General features: G+C 36.6%; 3 protein-coding genes across 3 annotated transcripts; all 3 read right to left on the bottom strand.

Moving 5' to 3' along the window:
- Window positions 1-3,343: 3,343 nt before the first annotated feature.
- LOC124212018 (bone morphogenetic protein receptor type-1B-like) lies at window positions 3,344-5,389 on the bottom strand. Its single transcript, XM_069138170.1, has 4 exons — window positions 5,254-5,389; window positions 4,236-4,823; window positions 4,024-4,054; window positions 3,344-3,623 (listed from the first exon to the last, which is right to left on the bottom strand). The coding sequence occupies exons 1-4, from the start codon at window positions 5,294-5,296 to the stop codon at window positions 3,344-3,346; spliced, it is 942 nt and encodes a 313-aa protein (XP_068994271.1). The 5' UTR covers window positions 5,297-5,389.
- A 2,959-nt stretch (window positions 5,390-8,348) lies between these two features.
- Window positions 8,349-10,576, bottom strand: LOC124222005 (uncharacterized). Its single transcript, XM_046632534.2, has 2 exons — window positions 10,298-10,576; window positions 8,349-9,718 (listed from the first exon to the last, which is right to left on the bottom strand). Exons 1-2 carry the CDS (start codon window positions 10,358-10,360, stop codon window positions 8,474-8,476), a joined length of 1,308 nt encoding a protein of 435 aa, XP_046488490.1. The 5' UTR covers window positions 10,361-10,576; the 3' UTR covers window positions 8,349-8,473.
- A 401-nt stretch (window positions 10,577-10,977) lies between these two features.
- LOC124222238 (uncharacterized) lies at window positions 10,978-13,459 on the bottom strand. The gene is made up of 2 exons (XM_046633013.2): window positions 12,905-13,459; window positions 10,978-12,819 (listed from the first exon to the last, which is right to left on the bottom strand). Exons 1-2 carry the CDS (start codon window positions 13,218-13,220, stop codon window positions 12,188-12,190), a joined length of 948 nt encoding a protein of 315 aa, XP_046488969.1. The 5' UTR covers window positions 13,221-13,459; the 3' UTR covers window positions 10,978-12,187.
- Between the last annotated feature and the right edge of the window lie 4,138 nt (window positions 13,460-17,597).

Raw genomic sequence — 17,597 nt, 5'->3', positions numbered from 1 at the left:
CGAGCAGTTCAGTTCTTCAAAGTTCTCGCGTTTAGTGTCTCATAACAATATAATATCTCTCTGTACTCAGATTTGAATGATATATTTGATAATAAATTATTTCAATCGCAAGTGTCAATAAGCGAACAACAGACAAATTTAATTAATTGTGCGGTAAGCTAGAAACTGGAAATGCTCACCTAGTTTCTGATATCTGTAATGTATTCTGATAATGAAGGAGGGGATCCACGAGGCATGTGGATTAAGAGTGTAACAATAAAAAATTATTCTTTATTTCACTAGTTTGATTGGTACACGTTATATCTTATTTGTATGTGTACGGAACGAAGTGAGATTTATATGTCTAATACAATAATAATAAAACTACAAAGTTCCTTATTGTTTTACAGTGTGACTCTAAAATTTTGATCTGTTTAAAATGCCACAAGATTATAAGTTATACACTTGTCCGCGTTAAAAATAAATTTTCCGCAAATCGCCAATTTCTTCACGACAAACGGGGCACAAAGGTTCCAGCCCTTTTGCCTCATCACTCGCGCATATATCCTCGATACAACACTTGCAAAATATATGTCCGCACTCTGTCACCATTTTTATGTTGCAGCATTTCACGGACGACAAGTTCTCGAGACAGACAGGACAGCTGAGTTTCACTCCAATGCTGCTACGACGTGAACATCCGTGATTTTCTCGACGCTCTGATTGTGGACTTCCATTCTTTTCCGCAGTTCTAGGCTTGGCCATTTCGAAATCTCGCAGTATTGCTCGCTGCTCTTCCAAGAAGTCAGGAGAAGAGCACAAATCTTTAAAAGAAAAAATCGAAAAAATTATATTATTCACCACATTTATGCCGACAGTATTAGGCTAAGTCAAAGTTACAGATTCTAACAAAACCAAACCACGTTTAAGACCTAGATTACTACTTTTAAATAATTTTTATGTTTCAATGCAATAATATTTGTGATTTATAGATCAGTTGAGTGAATAATTATCGATATACCTTGTAAGCACACGAATTCATCTGCGCTACTCGCTGATTTAGAACCGGTATCGTTCTGGAGGAGCTCAATATCCGCAGATATGTTCTGTAAAAGTTCCGACATTCTTCTGAAATTGTCCGATTGTTCGTTCACAAAATTAATTACTCTTCTCTCTTGTCTTCTCGTAGTTTGGCTCATACTTGATCGCGATTTGCCCCTTGCAGATATTTCAGGTGTCCGAAAACTCTGATAATTAATTATACGAGACACAGATATTCATTGAAGTGCAAAAATACTATAAGTTTAATTTGAGACAAAATTTACACTCGACACTGTAACTTGACTTGTCAAAGTTAACTGTTCTAGTATTGCGATTGTTCTGACGCTTCAAAGTCGCATGACACGTTAATATGTACACACGAGCGGCTGTGAAAATTGGCTGCGTTCAATTCTCTCGTACTGACGAATTCCCTGGAGTCCAAATTTGACGCATGTAAATTGAGTGGTAATATTATCCATCACGAATGGGTTGGTTTTTGTATTATCTTTCTAGAAAACCGTTTTGTTATTATGTAGGTTATTTTATACTGAAAACTGTTGCAGATGTCCTTCCATGAGGACAAAACGGGATACTTTGAAAGAAGGTACGTGTAGAAGTGAACTCTGTTACGTAGAATTCGATACAGAAATTAATAAAACTAGCTCTTCACTTGTTCCTTGATTATCGTTTATAGTAATCTAAGATTCTCACTAAAATCGACCTTCACCCATCCGTTTAACTAATGAAAGATATTTTCTATCAAATATAATATATGCATACAACACCGGTTTGACAAGTATAAACAGGTCAGTTGGAATTATCAATTTACACTCATCTATTACCTCATTGAAATATATATCAAAATAAAGATAATTTTATTGCGAACACGGTAGTATTAAGTTGACTCAGCAAAATTGATCCAGACTCGCGGTTGACACGTTTTAAAGTTTAAATATTTGAGTAAGCAAGCGAAGTGCAACAGAGAAGCACTGAACGTATTACTCTATCCAGTAGAGGAAGCAGCTACCGAGTGAGAGTACGCATGCTCTTTTCCGTCTACGATTAAAAAGACAACTCTACTGTCAAGAATATTTTTCGAAGTAAATGATAAAATATCAATTAATAATATAAAAATGCATAACAAAATAATAATATATGTATAAATAATATTACATTATCTTTCGAATTTCTTTTATCTCATAAATAAAAACGAGTGAATAAATCTCTCTATCTAATAAAAAAGTTTCAAACAAATGAACGTAGAAAAAGATTATAATAACAATAGTAAAAAAAAGATCATAATAACTTTAGTATACGCATGAAGTTGGCGGTGGGGTGAGATCCCGAAAACAAAACAAAAAGCATCTAGCAAACCCTTTGACAGCTGTCATCGGCTGTTTATGACAGTCTTTGACAAATATCTTTATAGGTATCTGTTTCTGACGCGCAAAAAATGAACATGCAAACGAAAATTATCAAGATGATTCCCGACGGGAATTGTCTTTTTCGCGCGTTGGCGTATTGTGTAAACGGCACTCAAGATCGACACGCAGAGGTGAGACTGAGTATCGTTCCAAATATAGTGGATAATTGGTCTACATTTGCGGGTTTTATTACAGGTAATGAGTCAAACGGTGCTGTGATTAGGTCACCTGGTGATTACAAATCACATATGAATAAAAATGGAATATACGGGGGAGAAGCAGAATTAGTTGCAGCTGCGGACATTTTTAAGATATGTTTAATCGTGTATCGCGAAGAAAAAATTCATCCACACCGGATCGGATCACAAGATGAAACACAATTCTCGCTACTCTTCACCGGCGACGGAGACAGTGGACACTTTGATGTCTTGCAGAACCAAAATAAAATTCAGATAGTGAGTAATAAGTATGAAAAGTAAAACTCAAATAATAGTAAATCTAAATATATCACCAAACAGTCAAAAGGACAGCCAGGATTTACGATGACAGTGGAGAAAGGAGGAGTTTCAAGCAGCAGACAAGGCGATGAAGATGGTGGATGGTCGGAAGTATCACAAAAGAAAGAGGAAAATAAAATTGTAAGTGCGAAGAACCAAATAAGCCATAGAATAATATCCAACAAATATTCGTATAACCAGGTAAGAGGACGACCAGGATCGATGTTGACCACAAGAGAAAGAGGTGTTTTGCGGAATGAACAGCAACGCAAATATAGAGAAAAAAATAATATAAAGAAGGTGATTTTGGAGAATAACCGGCAGAGCGGTAGTAAAAATAATTCAACGAAGGGTGTCGAAAAATTAGAAGAATCGATTGTGATTATTGATTTGGAAAATAAATCAAGAGGACGACCAACCAATGTGATGGACATAGAAGAGCGAAAAATTAGACGACGAGAAAATTAGAGCATACGCTTCTGCCGATTGCGAAGAAGAGACATCTTCAGGAGTGCCACATCGTCTGCAGACTTCCCGGAGAACCAAACCGACGGAGTACATATCAGCCATTTTGAACGACTCGAACAAATTCGTGCTTACACGTTCCTCGAGAATCTCAGGAGCCATGTACCTCTTTGTACCAACTCTGGTGTTCGGCGGAATTTCGACGGTGCCCTTATCGCTATGGAAATTGAAAACAAAAGGCACATTTATCGGTATTCACCAAGATTTTCCTGAATGAAAATGTAATGAACACCTTACATCGTTTCTTTCGCCTCAAAACTGATGAACGTTATTATCATTCTACAAAAAAACTTGTTTTTGTTTTCAAAAGAGCAATCTTCACCAATATAAGCAAAATTAAACCGGCTGCTGGCGATCGTTTCCTAGGAAGACATTTATTCACTGTAAAACAGGTTTAAGCCGTACAAAATTACCGTCTATAAAAGTGCACGTTACATATTCCTTGCGGTCTATTTTGACAAATTGCCTCGAAATCAGCCATCTTATGTTGATAGTTGAAAGTGTACAGTATTTTTCTTTTTCTTGACTTGCTTTTCGTTTCACGGCAATTAACTAACAATAAGTTACCTTTACGTATCAACGTAATATCTGCGTTCAGATCACAAAAACAAATTTCAGGCAAAGTCTGGATACCCCATCTTTTTTCTGTACGTGAAACATCAGCAAGCTAACATTCGTAACCCAGGCACTAAACCAAATTTCTAATTTTTTAACCGAGGTAATCGACGGTTACTCACCTCATAAATCGTACGGCCATTCCAAAGTCAGCAAGAACACACTCCGTATCTTCCTTTTCCAACGCATCTGGATAACGACAGCTGCCTAGCTATCGTCCTCTGGACCAGTAAGGGAAGACCGGATCCTGACCCGCTGCTTTTGTCTATGAGTTCCTCCAGATTGCTTCGAAATGACTTCTGTATGATGGACCTTCGGCGTTTCGATTTACGGAGACGCTGCAAGACGATGAAGCCGGCGACGATAACGATCATCAGGATTATCGACGCCGAGGCTGAAGCCGCCATTGTGACGATCGTTTCTGCTGAGGGAAATGAATCGGGTTGCCTTGAGGTCCACGGCTTGTATACCGGGAGGGACATCTTGTTGCACAAGTCCCTGTCGTTGCAGCACGTTATACTCCTCTGATTCAAAAGTGGCGCTAGATCTCCTTTGCACTGCATCAGGCTCTGCTCAACGGGGGGGAGACACCCGAATGACCACTCAGGAATGTATTCTTTTATTTTTGGGTCCCAGACGTCCTCGACCGCGCTGAAGCAGTAACCCCCGACCTGCTCTTCGCAAGTCCCGTTCTCTCTGCCATCGGGGCAGTAGCTTTCGCAATAACAAGTGATTCCCACTACTGAAATACAATTTTTCGAGTTTTGCAAAATTTTCAAAAATCACCTACGCTTATGTGACATCAGTGAGTATCGAACTGTATGAAACAGAGAATCAAACGTTAAACGGACAATATTCGGTAGAATATTCTGACATTTCATCCACAAGTTAATAGCGATTTGCCGTATGACTGGCAGTTGAGAACCGTCAAAATTTACGGACCCTTTCAACTCAGATAATTGAATTTTGTAACTGTTATGCGACAACCATCGCAGTATCTACAACATGAATAGTGTTTACATTATACAGATCAAAATCAAACGTATTCGGCTCGTTTGTTATGAGAATGAATTAGTTAGATTTATAATCGAAATTTATCAACGTATTCATCACTTTTAAAGAAATTCTGACAAAGTCGAGCTAAACTCGGAATGAATTTTTTATATAATTACCACTTGTTGTTGTAGCAATAACCACCACAAATACAATCCACATCTTATATTCCTTACGAAAACGTCCGAACAGACCAGATCCTCGAGAGACAGTGAGACGTTGGGTCGTTAGAACGGTTCAGGTCAGTGGTGGGTGAGCACGAAGTGTTGATGTGTTGAAGTCGGTACTGCCAGAAGTGGGGACTAATTACGATTAGGGTGCAACGATGGGCTCTTAACTGGAAACGATTATTTTTGTAGGCTACTACGAGGATTCGTTAATAGTGGTCACGGAACGATGAGGTTCTTGGAAGTAAGCCTGTAATTTTCTAAACCTTGCTAACGTGAATTTACACATCCCGAGACAACATCTCTTTAATGAGATTCAAAATACGCTTGCTTACCTTCAAGTCCCAGTTCTTATATTATTAACTTTGATTTTATTACCAAATGAATAAAGCAATTGTAACGAATTAAATGACTCCACTAAGGTTTGTTGTTTTTTTAATTTTAAAAATTGTGCCTCACCAGACACATATTCTAATTAACAATAACAATTTTACTCACTGATTACGCCCATAGCGATGTTTCACTCATTTCTTTGTGATTGTTAGCTTGCGTTTAATGAAGCGCACTTGGCAAACAGGCATGTTTAAGCAATTTTTGTGTCAAATACAATTTTTGAAATTTATATTATCAAAAGTTATATGGTGTATTGATCCATATTTACTGTCAGTTTGGAACATGTAAAAAAGCAATCAAGGAAGGGAATAAGAACAACTGCAACGGACATGATTTCATCATTAAAAGTAAGAACAGATTCATACATGCGGTTTGTGTATTTTTTGTTATATTTGTACTGTGAACTCTTCATTTATAATTCAGTAACTTTCATTAAAATAACAGAATAATTTATTACACAAGATCTACTGTGACTTTACAATACTGTCCTTGACTGATCAGCCAAAGTTTTTGGTATTGAAGACGATGAAATCTAAAAGAAACCATTTTGTATCATGAATTTTCACTTCACGTGAGCTCTGAAAATTAGAGAATACAGTAGTAAGATATGAAATTATGGACAAGCTGATTTGGCTCACAACGGATCTCGCAAAATGTTAGTCCGTGTTTGTTAAATCATATTAATAATTGTGAGTTTTACCTCAAATTATTCTTCTTATTGACGAATTGATAAAATGGTAAGAATAATAATAGCAAAAATGATAATAATATGATGATAACAATAATAATCACTGCATTACACACGGCAGAAATGAAAAAGAGAACAGCTAAATTATGTAATTTTTAGAAAATTATGTTAGGACTATACGATGATATTAAATTTAAATTAGCTTTTGGATGGCAGAGGTTGACTTCCAGCTATTTCATCCTCATGCTTCTTAAGTAATATTACAAATAAACACGAAGACATTTAGATATTTTTTCAGCAGACTATCATTTGAGACAGCACCATGCTTTTGCAAAGAAACTGCCAAGCACACGGTGCAAAATATGTGCCCACATCGAGTAACCATGCGCTCACGCTTGGCAGTCGATGCTTCGAAGTAGATGGGGCAGGGTTGCCAGATGGCCGTTGCGAAAATATCGTACCAGGCTGCATAAATTTATCGTACACTTATCGTACGATGGTAAAAAAAATTATCGTCCTAATTATCGTCTATTATTATAAATTATCGTACTAAATTAAGGTATACACCTTTCTGTTAGGAGAAAAGCATTGAGTTGATAAATCGATTCTTACTCCTGACAGTCCTGACGAGGAGGTTAAGCGGAATACCGACTGCTGGTAAAAAGACAGAATAATAGAGGATGAAATTTTCGAAAATAAAATTGCTACGCTGTACTTATTCATTTTCCTCGATGTTTGGGCCTAAGCTTGACGCTCCGGCATGACGTTCTGACGTATCGACTAAGGAGCAAACAAAAATATCGGACAATCTCACATAATATGGTACAATTATCGTACAAATTAGTACGATAATCGTGTATCGTACGGACGGTAAATATATCGTACATGTACTATAGTTATCGTACGTATGGTAACCCTGAGATAGGGCAACTAATCAGTTCTGTTACACCGCTTAATGAGTCCATGAGGCAGGGTAAACCCAGGTCAGTAGCAGGTTAAAATGTCGCTAGGAGCCTAATTATGTCCGAATATAACCTCTTCCGAGTTCGCAAGGGAGGCGCGAAGTTTTGGTAAAGTATTTTGTTAATAATGATTTCCGGATTACAATAATAAATTGACCGTCAAAGGAATCCTACGATTCGATTGACATGATTAACGTGTGTCTCATTTATTTTAATTTGGATTAGCTGTGCATCGACCAACTGTTTGTCGTAAAACAACACCGACAGCAGTTGCCCACAGGTAACGGTGGGCTTCTAGGGACATTTTCTGACAGTTGCGATTGGTATTGCCTCGGCTGCACAATCAGGTGGTAACTGTCAGCCAATAAAATTCGAACGGCTTAACGCACGCGCATAAGGTGCGCACTTTTCTCATGAATGCACGGTATATTATGCACAGCAAACCGTCAAATAATTTAATGATACAAGCGATCTTCACTAAATAACGCTGTTGAAGTGTCAAATTATCAAATATATTCCTAAGATAAGTATTTAATTATGTTAAGTCCATATTTAAGTGATAATCGGAATGAAAATACCGGCTTCAACACGAATGGCAAATGAAAAAAGCAATGGCAAATCAAGCATGCCGTAAAATAAACTCACTTAACCGAAGAATGAAACATATTACAAGAAATATTTGACGTCAATTATCGCAGTACAAAAGGATAAAACTGGTGTGTTGAAGCACGAGTGAAGGGTTTCTACCGATGAAATTGAGTACGCGTTATACTTACGTTATTAAATAAAAGCACTGTTCATATTTTTACTTTTGAATCAAATGACTCCCGTCCAACGAGAGAATAGACTTACTTCGCTCATCGGCGGGTGAAGTGGAGATAGAGAGCGGGAAATGCGTAGCGCGCTCCCCAGTAACGTATACGTGCAGTTTGGGCCTCGTGCATTATTTTTATGTAGGAAATAAGATAGATGGAATAATTTGAGCACAATATAATACGCAATCTTAATGCTTGTAATGTTATATAAAATTTGTTCATTAGTATTCAAATTTTGAGGTCATTTACAGGATAAATAATATGTACAAATAATTACACCAAAAAAGGAAAACATTGGCAAGTAATGCATGGTATTAAGCGCTACCTTCGGTCCAGAAATCTGTTTCAGCGTTCACGTTAGTTGAGAACAGTGGAATTTTATCATGGACTCTGTCTGCGATGTCGTCTATCTCCCATAATTTGTTTTCTTCATTTATTGCTTGTTTAACAAAATTGTTCCAGTGTTGGGCCGTTATTTGAGCAACTCCGTGTTCGAGAAATGCCTTCATGTCTTTAAATATGACGGAGGTATCAACGGTTTTTACGTATACATTCATCATCGACCATGCCATTTGGATCGGATTGAGCTCACAGTGATACGGCGGAAGTCTGAGCACAGTTTTATTAGCTTTATTTGCCAGTTCTTCAATCGCGTATCTATTGAATTTTTCCTTTCTGAGTCCGACGATATGCAGGAGTTCAGCCTTCGCCATTGTATAGTCTACTACTGCCCCTTTACTTTTTAACCACCCTATGATGGCTTCTTTCGTCCACAAAGTGTCTGGTAGCAACTCTTGTTTCATGCAATGCGGTGGATCATTGTCCATAACAATCACACAGTTTTCGTCAAGCAACGGTAAAACACGTTTAAACCAATTCAGGAACGTAAATTCGTACAATTCGCGGTAGTAATCTGGATATTTCTTCGATTCGGTGCATAATAGCGCACCAGGTACAAAACCCGCTGTACTGCCGATATGTTGAAGAATTACGCTTGTTGTATCGTTAAACGCAAACTTGTTTTGAACATCACCTACTTTGACCAACATTTCGTCCAGATAATAAATCGACCGACCCTCCATCCGGTACTGTGTAATTGTTCTTAGATAGTTTCTTCGCCACACGATGAGGTCTTCATTCTCTATCAGGACGCTACTGCCACGTCGTTTGATACTATAAAAATTCAATTTCTGCAATAACTTGCAGAAGCCCGGCTGCCTGAATTCCTGAAGGTCTTTGTCGTCATTCACGGCGTCTAGAACTTTATCCACTGTTGGCATTTCGTTATTTCGATAGAAATCATGAATCATTCGCCGTATCGCATTTTTATCGCACTCGTTGGTCTTATCTTCTATCCAACGGGCACGTTCTTTGAAATTTGATTTTAACACTCGACCAGTTCTGATGTACTCTACTACAATCTGCCTGATGCTACTTTTTCCGAATCCCGTCATTCGGCTTAGTTTCTCTATCTTCTGTTCCAGCGACGTATGTGGATAGTCTTGGTTTAATGTTTTGTAAACATTCATTAGAATAACTTTCTGATTTTCATGGATTAGCTGAAACCATAACAACGAAAAACAAAAGCATTAAATGATAGTAAAGAGTATGTATGTAGAGATGACAATAGAAATTGGATTGTTGACGTGGGACCCGCGGATTATTGATGACTGACTGTAGCGAGGAAGCGGGATTATAATTAAAAATATATTCTGTTCAACTATCAATAGAGGATACTTTATTGTTTGATGAGGATACGAAAGTAATACGATATATACCGCGAGTGAACAGAACGACAACTGAGGTGTTACAAGGTGAGAATACACATAGATGATACACAGACATGATTTTGCAACAGTAGATAATAGGACATAAGATACAGCGCTGATTTGTTTTGAGTCGCAACACGGGAAAGCGGCTAAATTTGAGGTAGAAACGGACAGGTAAATAATGCGCGCGAGAGTGAGTACATACGTGAGGATGATTTCAAACAGCGAGTGAAATGAGAACGTGATGAAGGCGAAATACTTTTGTTTAAACTTATGCATAGCTACTTTGCCGAAACAGAGTAGATAATGAAATTAAACGGTAGCAAACAGTAGGTAGTGAAATACTACTCTTTGTTTATCTGTATTTACCTGACCGTTTTTATTTTTCTTCACGGGAGATAACGGTCTTTCTTCGTATCGAGCTTCTGCCATTCTATCTATCACTAATCACTTTTTATTTCCAATACGAATCACTTTTTAAATAACTATCGTTTGAGCTTAACTCTGGACTATTAACAGTAACCGTTACGTTTCAAATGCCGGGGCTCCGCTGCCGCTCCTGGTTGAACGTCGGATCCGATTCCGGTGTGGAGGGGATAGATGACTATTCTGTGGGCGGAGACCTGACCGAAACGGACGAATTTTCGCTCAATTCTTAGGCTGTTCTCTCGTTGAACGGAGAACCGTTCCCGGTATCGCTGTTTGAGACAACGGTAGTCAGTTGAGCACCTATTTCAAAATCTAGTTTAATGTTCCGCTATCAACTTTGCGAATATTTGGTACATCTTATGAATGATTGAATGTTTAAATTATCCTATTTTATTTCGTATAACTTAGTCTACTCGCGTCATTGATTTTCGGATTTTCATTCCATTTGAAAAATTGGGTATATTGGTCTATTTTTTAAGGTAAGTTTTAGGGTAAGTTCATACTTTAAATAAAAACAAAGATCACGGTTGATATTGACTTCAAAGATGGAATGCATATAATATTGTTGAATAAATAGAATGTATAAGAAATACAATCTATGTAATCTAAGAGATATTTGTGTGAAAATAAAAACAATTTAGATCCAGTAGGTATTAAAAATAAGGGAATATACAGAAAAGATACATAATAGTCTTTTTTAAGCATATATCAGTACAAATCATTTTGTTATCAACAACAATGGATATTGTTATTATAAATATCAAGGACATGTACGTGGATATCGTAAGTTTAAAAAAATGTTGGTCATAATTTATCATAACTTAATACGAATAACAAATTCTTCTGTCGTGAGTTATACGTATTCAAACAAAAATTTAGTCTGATCTAAAAATCACTATCCGTTACACAGCTATTATTGAATTTAGTACCTAGAGTAGTCTGGTGATATTTAATTATATTACGTCGTATTTCATAGGTTAAAATTTTTAGAAATATATATACTGATAATGAGAGGTGCATTAATCTAGATGTACTTAATATGTAATCCAATATTCTAATCTTTAATTTCAACCTGACATTTACTGATCATGCCGTTTAACCTGACTGCATAAGGTAATTCACAAACATGATATAAACGTTTCCGGTCACACATTAAAACACCACAATGGTAAACCTCGTTTGATAGACTATATTATACATAAATTTCTACTATCATTTTCATGAGTAATTAAATCAATACAGCGACAATACAAAAGTTACACAAATAACCATTTGAAAAATTGCTGCGCAAAAACAAATAAAATTATAACATGCTTTCATTAACATTTATAAGTAAAAATTAAATTTGGTAATTCAAATTGAACAAAGATCCAATAAATATTTTAAATTTTGAGGCTTAAACTGCTTCATATTTCAGGTTGCATTTTGAACATGCAGAGGCCTGAAGTCTGTTATCGAATTTAGTACCCAGATTAGTCTAGTGATATTCAATTATATTACATCGTATTTCATATGTTAAATATTTTATAAATATGCATTCTGCTAATTAAAGTTGCATTAATCTACGTGTACCTAATATGTAAATCAAAATTTAAATCTCTCATATCACTCTGTCATTTACTAATCATGCCGTGTAACCTGACGGCATGAAGTAAGTCACAGAAATGTTAAAAAGGTACCCGGTCGTATATTAAAACACTACAATAGTAAACCTCGTTTGATGAACTCTATTATATATAAATTTCTATTATCATTTTCATGAGTAAATAAAAATTAAATTTGGTAATTCAAATTAAACAACGATCCTGTAAATATTTTCAACTTTGAGGATTAAATTACTTCGTATTTGCGGTCACATTTTGGACATTTCAGAGGTCTTTGACTCGTCAAGCATCTCTGGCAAAAAGCATGTCCGCAGGGCATCAACCCCGATTTGTTTATTTTCTTTATCTGAACTTGACAATACAAACATTTCTTAACACCTGACTCGCAAGTCTTGTGTTGAATATTGGTTGTCTTTTTTTGCGAATTAGGTAACTGAGACTGTTTGGTAAGAGTCGACCTTGTTTGCCTTTCGAGTTGGCCTTTCGGCAACATTTTACCGGCTGTCGCCAAACGCTTACTTTCATTCCTATTCGCTGTTTGACGAATATTCTCTCTTCCCGCGCTATAAATGTCCGCATTTTTCTGGCAATGAGACAATGAATTACCAAGGTTCTCTACCTTCCTCGTTCTCTTGTTATCCGTTGGCTTTGGAGGAAAACAAACGTTCTCTCTCAGCTTAGTGGTAGAAGAAGTGCGAAGGCCTGATGTTGACGGCGTATTAACACAAGCCCACAGACATTGACACCCACAATCTTTTTTTGGCAGTTTGACTGCCGGCCCTAGCAAATGGTGATTAACATGTGCCGATGTGTGGAACGATGGATTGGCTCGAAGCAGATCATCACGAGGAGTCCAAGCTATGGATCAAACGAATGCAATTAAACTATGAAAAATGAATTCTCACAAACTTGACATTTTATAATATGTTGCAATTATAGTGACCTTTGGCTTGTGCAGCTTCACTTCGAGGACTAAGAACGTCTCCCAGAACCTTAGCAACCTGCATCCCCTGACCAATGACCTGCCAGGCTCCGGCGATGTGATGTTCAATTTTGTCGCAATCGTGCAGCTGTTGGTTTTGTTTGTTCGACGATGTTGCATTTGTCGAAAACCAATTTTCAGGGGGTATCGGCAATCCGCCAACACGTAGCACGTCTAAGGCCTTCGATGCATCTTCCGGTATCGGAATCCCACCGACTGCAGCCTGGATTCCGGATCCTACAAGACTGCCGATGATGCCGGAGAACAGCCCGGTCATTTTTTTGAATTTATGTAGAGGTTGAGTTACTATTGACGACAAAATTTACTATCACGATCTCGTCAAAATTAAATAATTGTTGCACCTTTCGATGATAATTATCAGATACTGTAATCAGTCGTATTAATAATCGTTTAATAATTGGTGTAAGAAGCCAACGTCTGACTGTGCGATCAACGGAAAGCAAACTGACAAACGTTCCTTACAGAAATCAGGCTTGTAGAGATATTATGCTGATGTGTACATACATGAACTTAACGAAAACTTGAGATCTGTCAAGTGTGCCTGCGAATAATAACGGTATGGTTTCGTGCTGCGAATTTACATGTTGATACGTAGCTAATTATATACATGTAACTCACACATCGTCACATCCCCAATATCCTCTGCTATTGTATATTAGGTACATTCTAAATTGTTTCATACATTTTCTTTATATCATGCAATTTTGTTTTATTTTCTTCAACCGCTGGCATGGTTTATCCTTGTTCTTCCTTCATTATAAAACAAAGTAATCTGAACAGTAATCTAGGTAAGCCACCTGCCATGCACGCGTGCGCCACAGGGATACTTTAAATATTTACTAAAGATTGAATAAGTGCGTCAAAAATACTGGTAGGTATTCTTTTTTTTCTATCGAGCAGTTCAGTTCTTCAAAGTTCTCGCGTTTAGTGTCTCATAACAATATAATATCTCTCTGTACTCAGATTTGAATGATATATTTGATAATAAATTATTTCAATCGCAAGTGTCAATAAGCGAACAACAGACAAATTTAATTAATTGTGCGGTAAGCTAGAAACTGGAAATGCTCACCTAGTTTCTGATATCTGTAATGTATTCTGATAATGAAGGAGGGGATCCACGAGGCATGTGGATTAAGAGTGTAACAATAAAAAATTATTCTTTATTTCACTAGTTTGATTGGTACACGTTATATCTTATTTGTATGTGTACGGAACGAAGTGAGATTTATATGTTTAATACAATAATAATAAAACTACAAAGTTCCTTATTGTTTTACAGTGTGACTCTAAAATTTTGATCTGTTTAAAATGCCACAAGATTATAAGTTATACACTTGTCCGCGTTAAAAATAAATTTTCCGCAAATCGCCAATTTCTTCACGACAAACGGGGCACAAAGGTTCCAGCCCTTTTGCCTCATCACTCGCGCATATATCCTCGATACAACACTTGCAAAATATATGTCCGCACTCTGTCACCATTTTTATGTTGCAGCATTTCACGGACGACAAGTTCTCGAGACAGACAGGACAGCTGAGTTTCACTCCAATGCTGCTACGACGTGAACATCCGTGATTTTCTCGACGCTCTGATTGTGGACTTCCATTCTTTTCCGCAGTTCTAGGCTTGGCCATTTCGAAATCTCGCAGTATTGCTCGCTGCTCTTCCAAGAAGTCAGGAGAAGAGCACAAATCTTTAAAAGAAAAAATCGAAAAAATTATATTATTCACCACATTTATGCCGACAGTATTAGGCTAAGTCAAAGTTACAGATTCTAACAAAACCAAACCACGTTTAAGACCTAGATTACTACTTTTAAATAATTTTTATGTTTCAATGCAATAATATTTGTGATTTATAGATCAGTTGAGTGAATAATTATCGATATACCTTGTAAGCACACGAATTCATCTGCGCTACTCGCTGATTTAGAACCGGTATCGTTCTGGAGGAGCTCAATATCCGCAGATATGTTCTGTAAAAGTTCCGACATTCTTCTGAAATTGTCCGATTGTTCGTTCACAAAATTAATTACTCTTCTCTCTTGTCTTCTCGTAGTTTGGCTCATACTTGATCGCGATTTGCCCCTTGCAGATATTTCAGGTGTCCGAAAACTCTGATAATTAATTATACGAGACACAGATATTCATTGAAGTGCAAAAATACTATAAGTTTAATTTGAGACAAAATTTACACTCGACACTGTAACTTGACTTGTCAAAGTTAACTGTTCTAGTATTGCGATTGTTCTGACGCTTCAAAGTCGCATGACACGTTAATATGTACACACGAGCGGCTGTGAAAATTGGCTGCGTTCAATTCTCTCGTACTGACGAATTCCCTGGAGTCCAAATTTGACGCATGTAAATTGAGTGGTAATATTATCCATCACGAATGGGTTGGTTTTTGTATTATCTTTCTAGAAAACCGTTTTGTTATTATGTAGGTTATTTTATACTGAAAACTGTTGCAGATGTCCTTCCATGAGGACAAAACGGGATACTTTGAAAGAAGGTACGTGTAGAAGTGAACTCTGTTACGTAGAATTCGATACAGAAATTAATAAAACTAGCTCTTCACTTGTTCCTTGATTATCGTTTATAGTAATCTAAGATTCTCACTAAAATCGACCTTCACCCATCCGTTTAACTAATGAAAGATATTTTCTATCAAATATAATATATGCATACAACACTGGTTTGACAAGTATAAACAGGTCAGTTGGAATTATCAATTTACACTCATCTATTACCTCATTGAAATATACATCAAAATAAAGATAATTTTATTGCGAACACGGTAGTATTAAGTTGACTCAGCAAAATTGATCCAGACTCGCGGTTGACACGTTTTAAAGTTTGAATATTTGAGTAAGCAAGCGAAGTGCAACAGAGAAGCACTGAACGTATTACTCTATCCAATAGAGGAAGCAGCTACCGAGTGAGAGTACGCATGCTCTTTTCCGTCTACGATTAAAAAGACAGCTCTACTGTCAAGAATATTTTTCGAAGTAAATGATAAAATATCAATTAATGATATAAAAATGCATAACAAAATAATAATATATGTATAAATAATATTACATTATCTTTCGAATTTCTTTTATCTCATAAATAAAAACGAGTGAATAAATAGAAAAATAAATAAATACTCTAGAAAAGGATATAAAATGAATAACGAATGTATTGTCATGAAAAAAAAAAAATATATTATAGTAAAACTCGAAAGTTATTTTACAACTACAAAAAGTTATTCAGCATCAGATTATCAAATTCTCAAGGATTGTCATCATTGTTATTACATTTTGTTACGTGTCATCAACCTGCTAAAGGGCGTTCGGTCCCCAACAAATCCTGTAGGCTTCAAATAGGCATATATGAACAAACCGTAATTTTCAGCATATAGTTTGACACAAGGATCAGTACCAAGCCACGTAGAATTTACATACTGTAATAAACTTGTGTTCACACCCCTTATACACCCTGGCACGGCTGATACCGATTTAATATCCTAGTATCAAATTTTTAATCAGTTGTCTACAAATGTACGATTACTCGGCCGACAATTATTAATATGACAAACAGTCAGTCTCCAGATTTTAAGAGGAGCACTTCGATTTAACATATATGCTGTTCTTCACATATTATTCTTTGCTGTAAGATTTCTTCGACTCGGCATTTGCTCGTTACGCACAAAGAACTCATTCATTCCTTTAGACACAGTCCTATATTGCCCTTAATTATAATATATTATGCGTAAAATTTTTGGTTTCAGCGATTTCCAACATGGTGGAATCATGTTGAGTCAAAGCTATTCAACCTATTTCGTCAATTGTTCGCTGTCTTTCTTGAGACGATATTTTTGATAAATGTGATATCTACCATCGAAAATCCAAAGTTTCACTATTTTTTTCGTGCAAAACTCTTTTTGTTCCAAAACCGATTTGCAGAACCATGTCCGGACTAATTAGACCCCCAGGAACGCAGAAAAAACATGAAAAAGAGCATAGAACCAACACCAGAGAATTTACGAAGATCTTTCATTTTTCGGCAGTAAGTTTTGATCGGTTGCTCCGAACGTAATCGATCTGTACGGAATCAATTCCTCTCATAAAATTACGTCGATGTAGTGCATCAAAGTATTGATTTCAGCATTATTTAAAATCGTCACAATTATCAAGAAAAATCCAAAGCATTTGCCTTTTTTACCGACCGTAGTAGTTCAGGTGTTAGCACCACTCTTGCATTATTTTACGTTTAGTAAAAGTTTACTGTTTTTTTTTTTCATATGATATTGATATATTGTATCGAGAATTCGTAATAATAAAATTAGGAAAAATAAAAGTCGATTTGAGTCAATAAATGGAAAGCACGAAGTAAGAGGGAAAAGCACCCATCAGAGTTCAACGTGGTTTAGTAGGACTAAGATATCGCGGTGGGATAACATTTTTGCTTCGACGGTGCAACGCATGCGCAGTACCTAATAGAAAGAGATAGGCTGGTACATTTAAGTACATTTGAGCTATCTCTCTCGGCTGAACCCCCACCACCGCATCAAGCCTTCCAGTTATAGAGTTCACTAGGCTCCATGGTTCAGTGGTTAGCACTGGTGGTTAGCATTCGTGACTGCG

Source organism: Neodiprion pinetum, chromosome 1 (assembly GCF_021155775.2).
Source record: "Neodiprion pinetum isolate iyNeoPine1 chromosome 1, iyNeoPine1.2, whole genome shotgun sequence".
NCBI lineage: Eukaryota > Metazoa > Arthropoda > Insecta > Hymenoptera > Diprionidae > Neodiprion > Neodiprion pinetum.
Note: the sequence above shows the minus strand (reverse complement) of the source record. Positions and strands in the feature narration are given on the sequence as shown.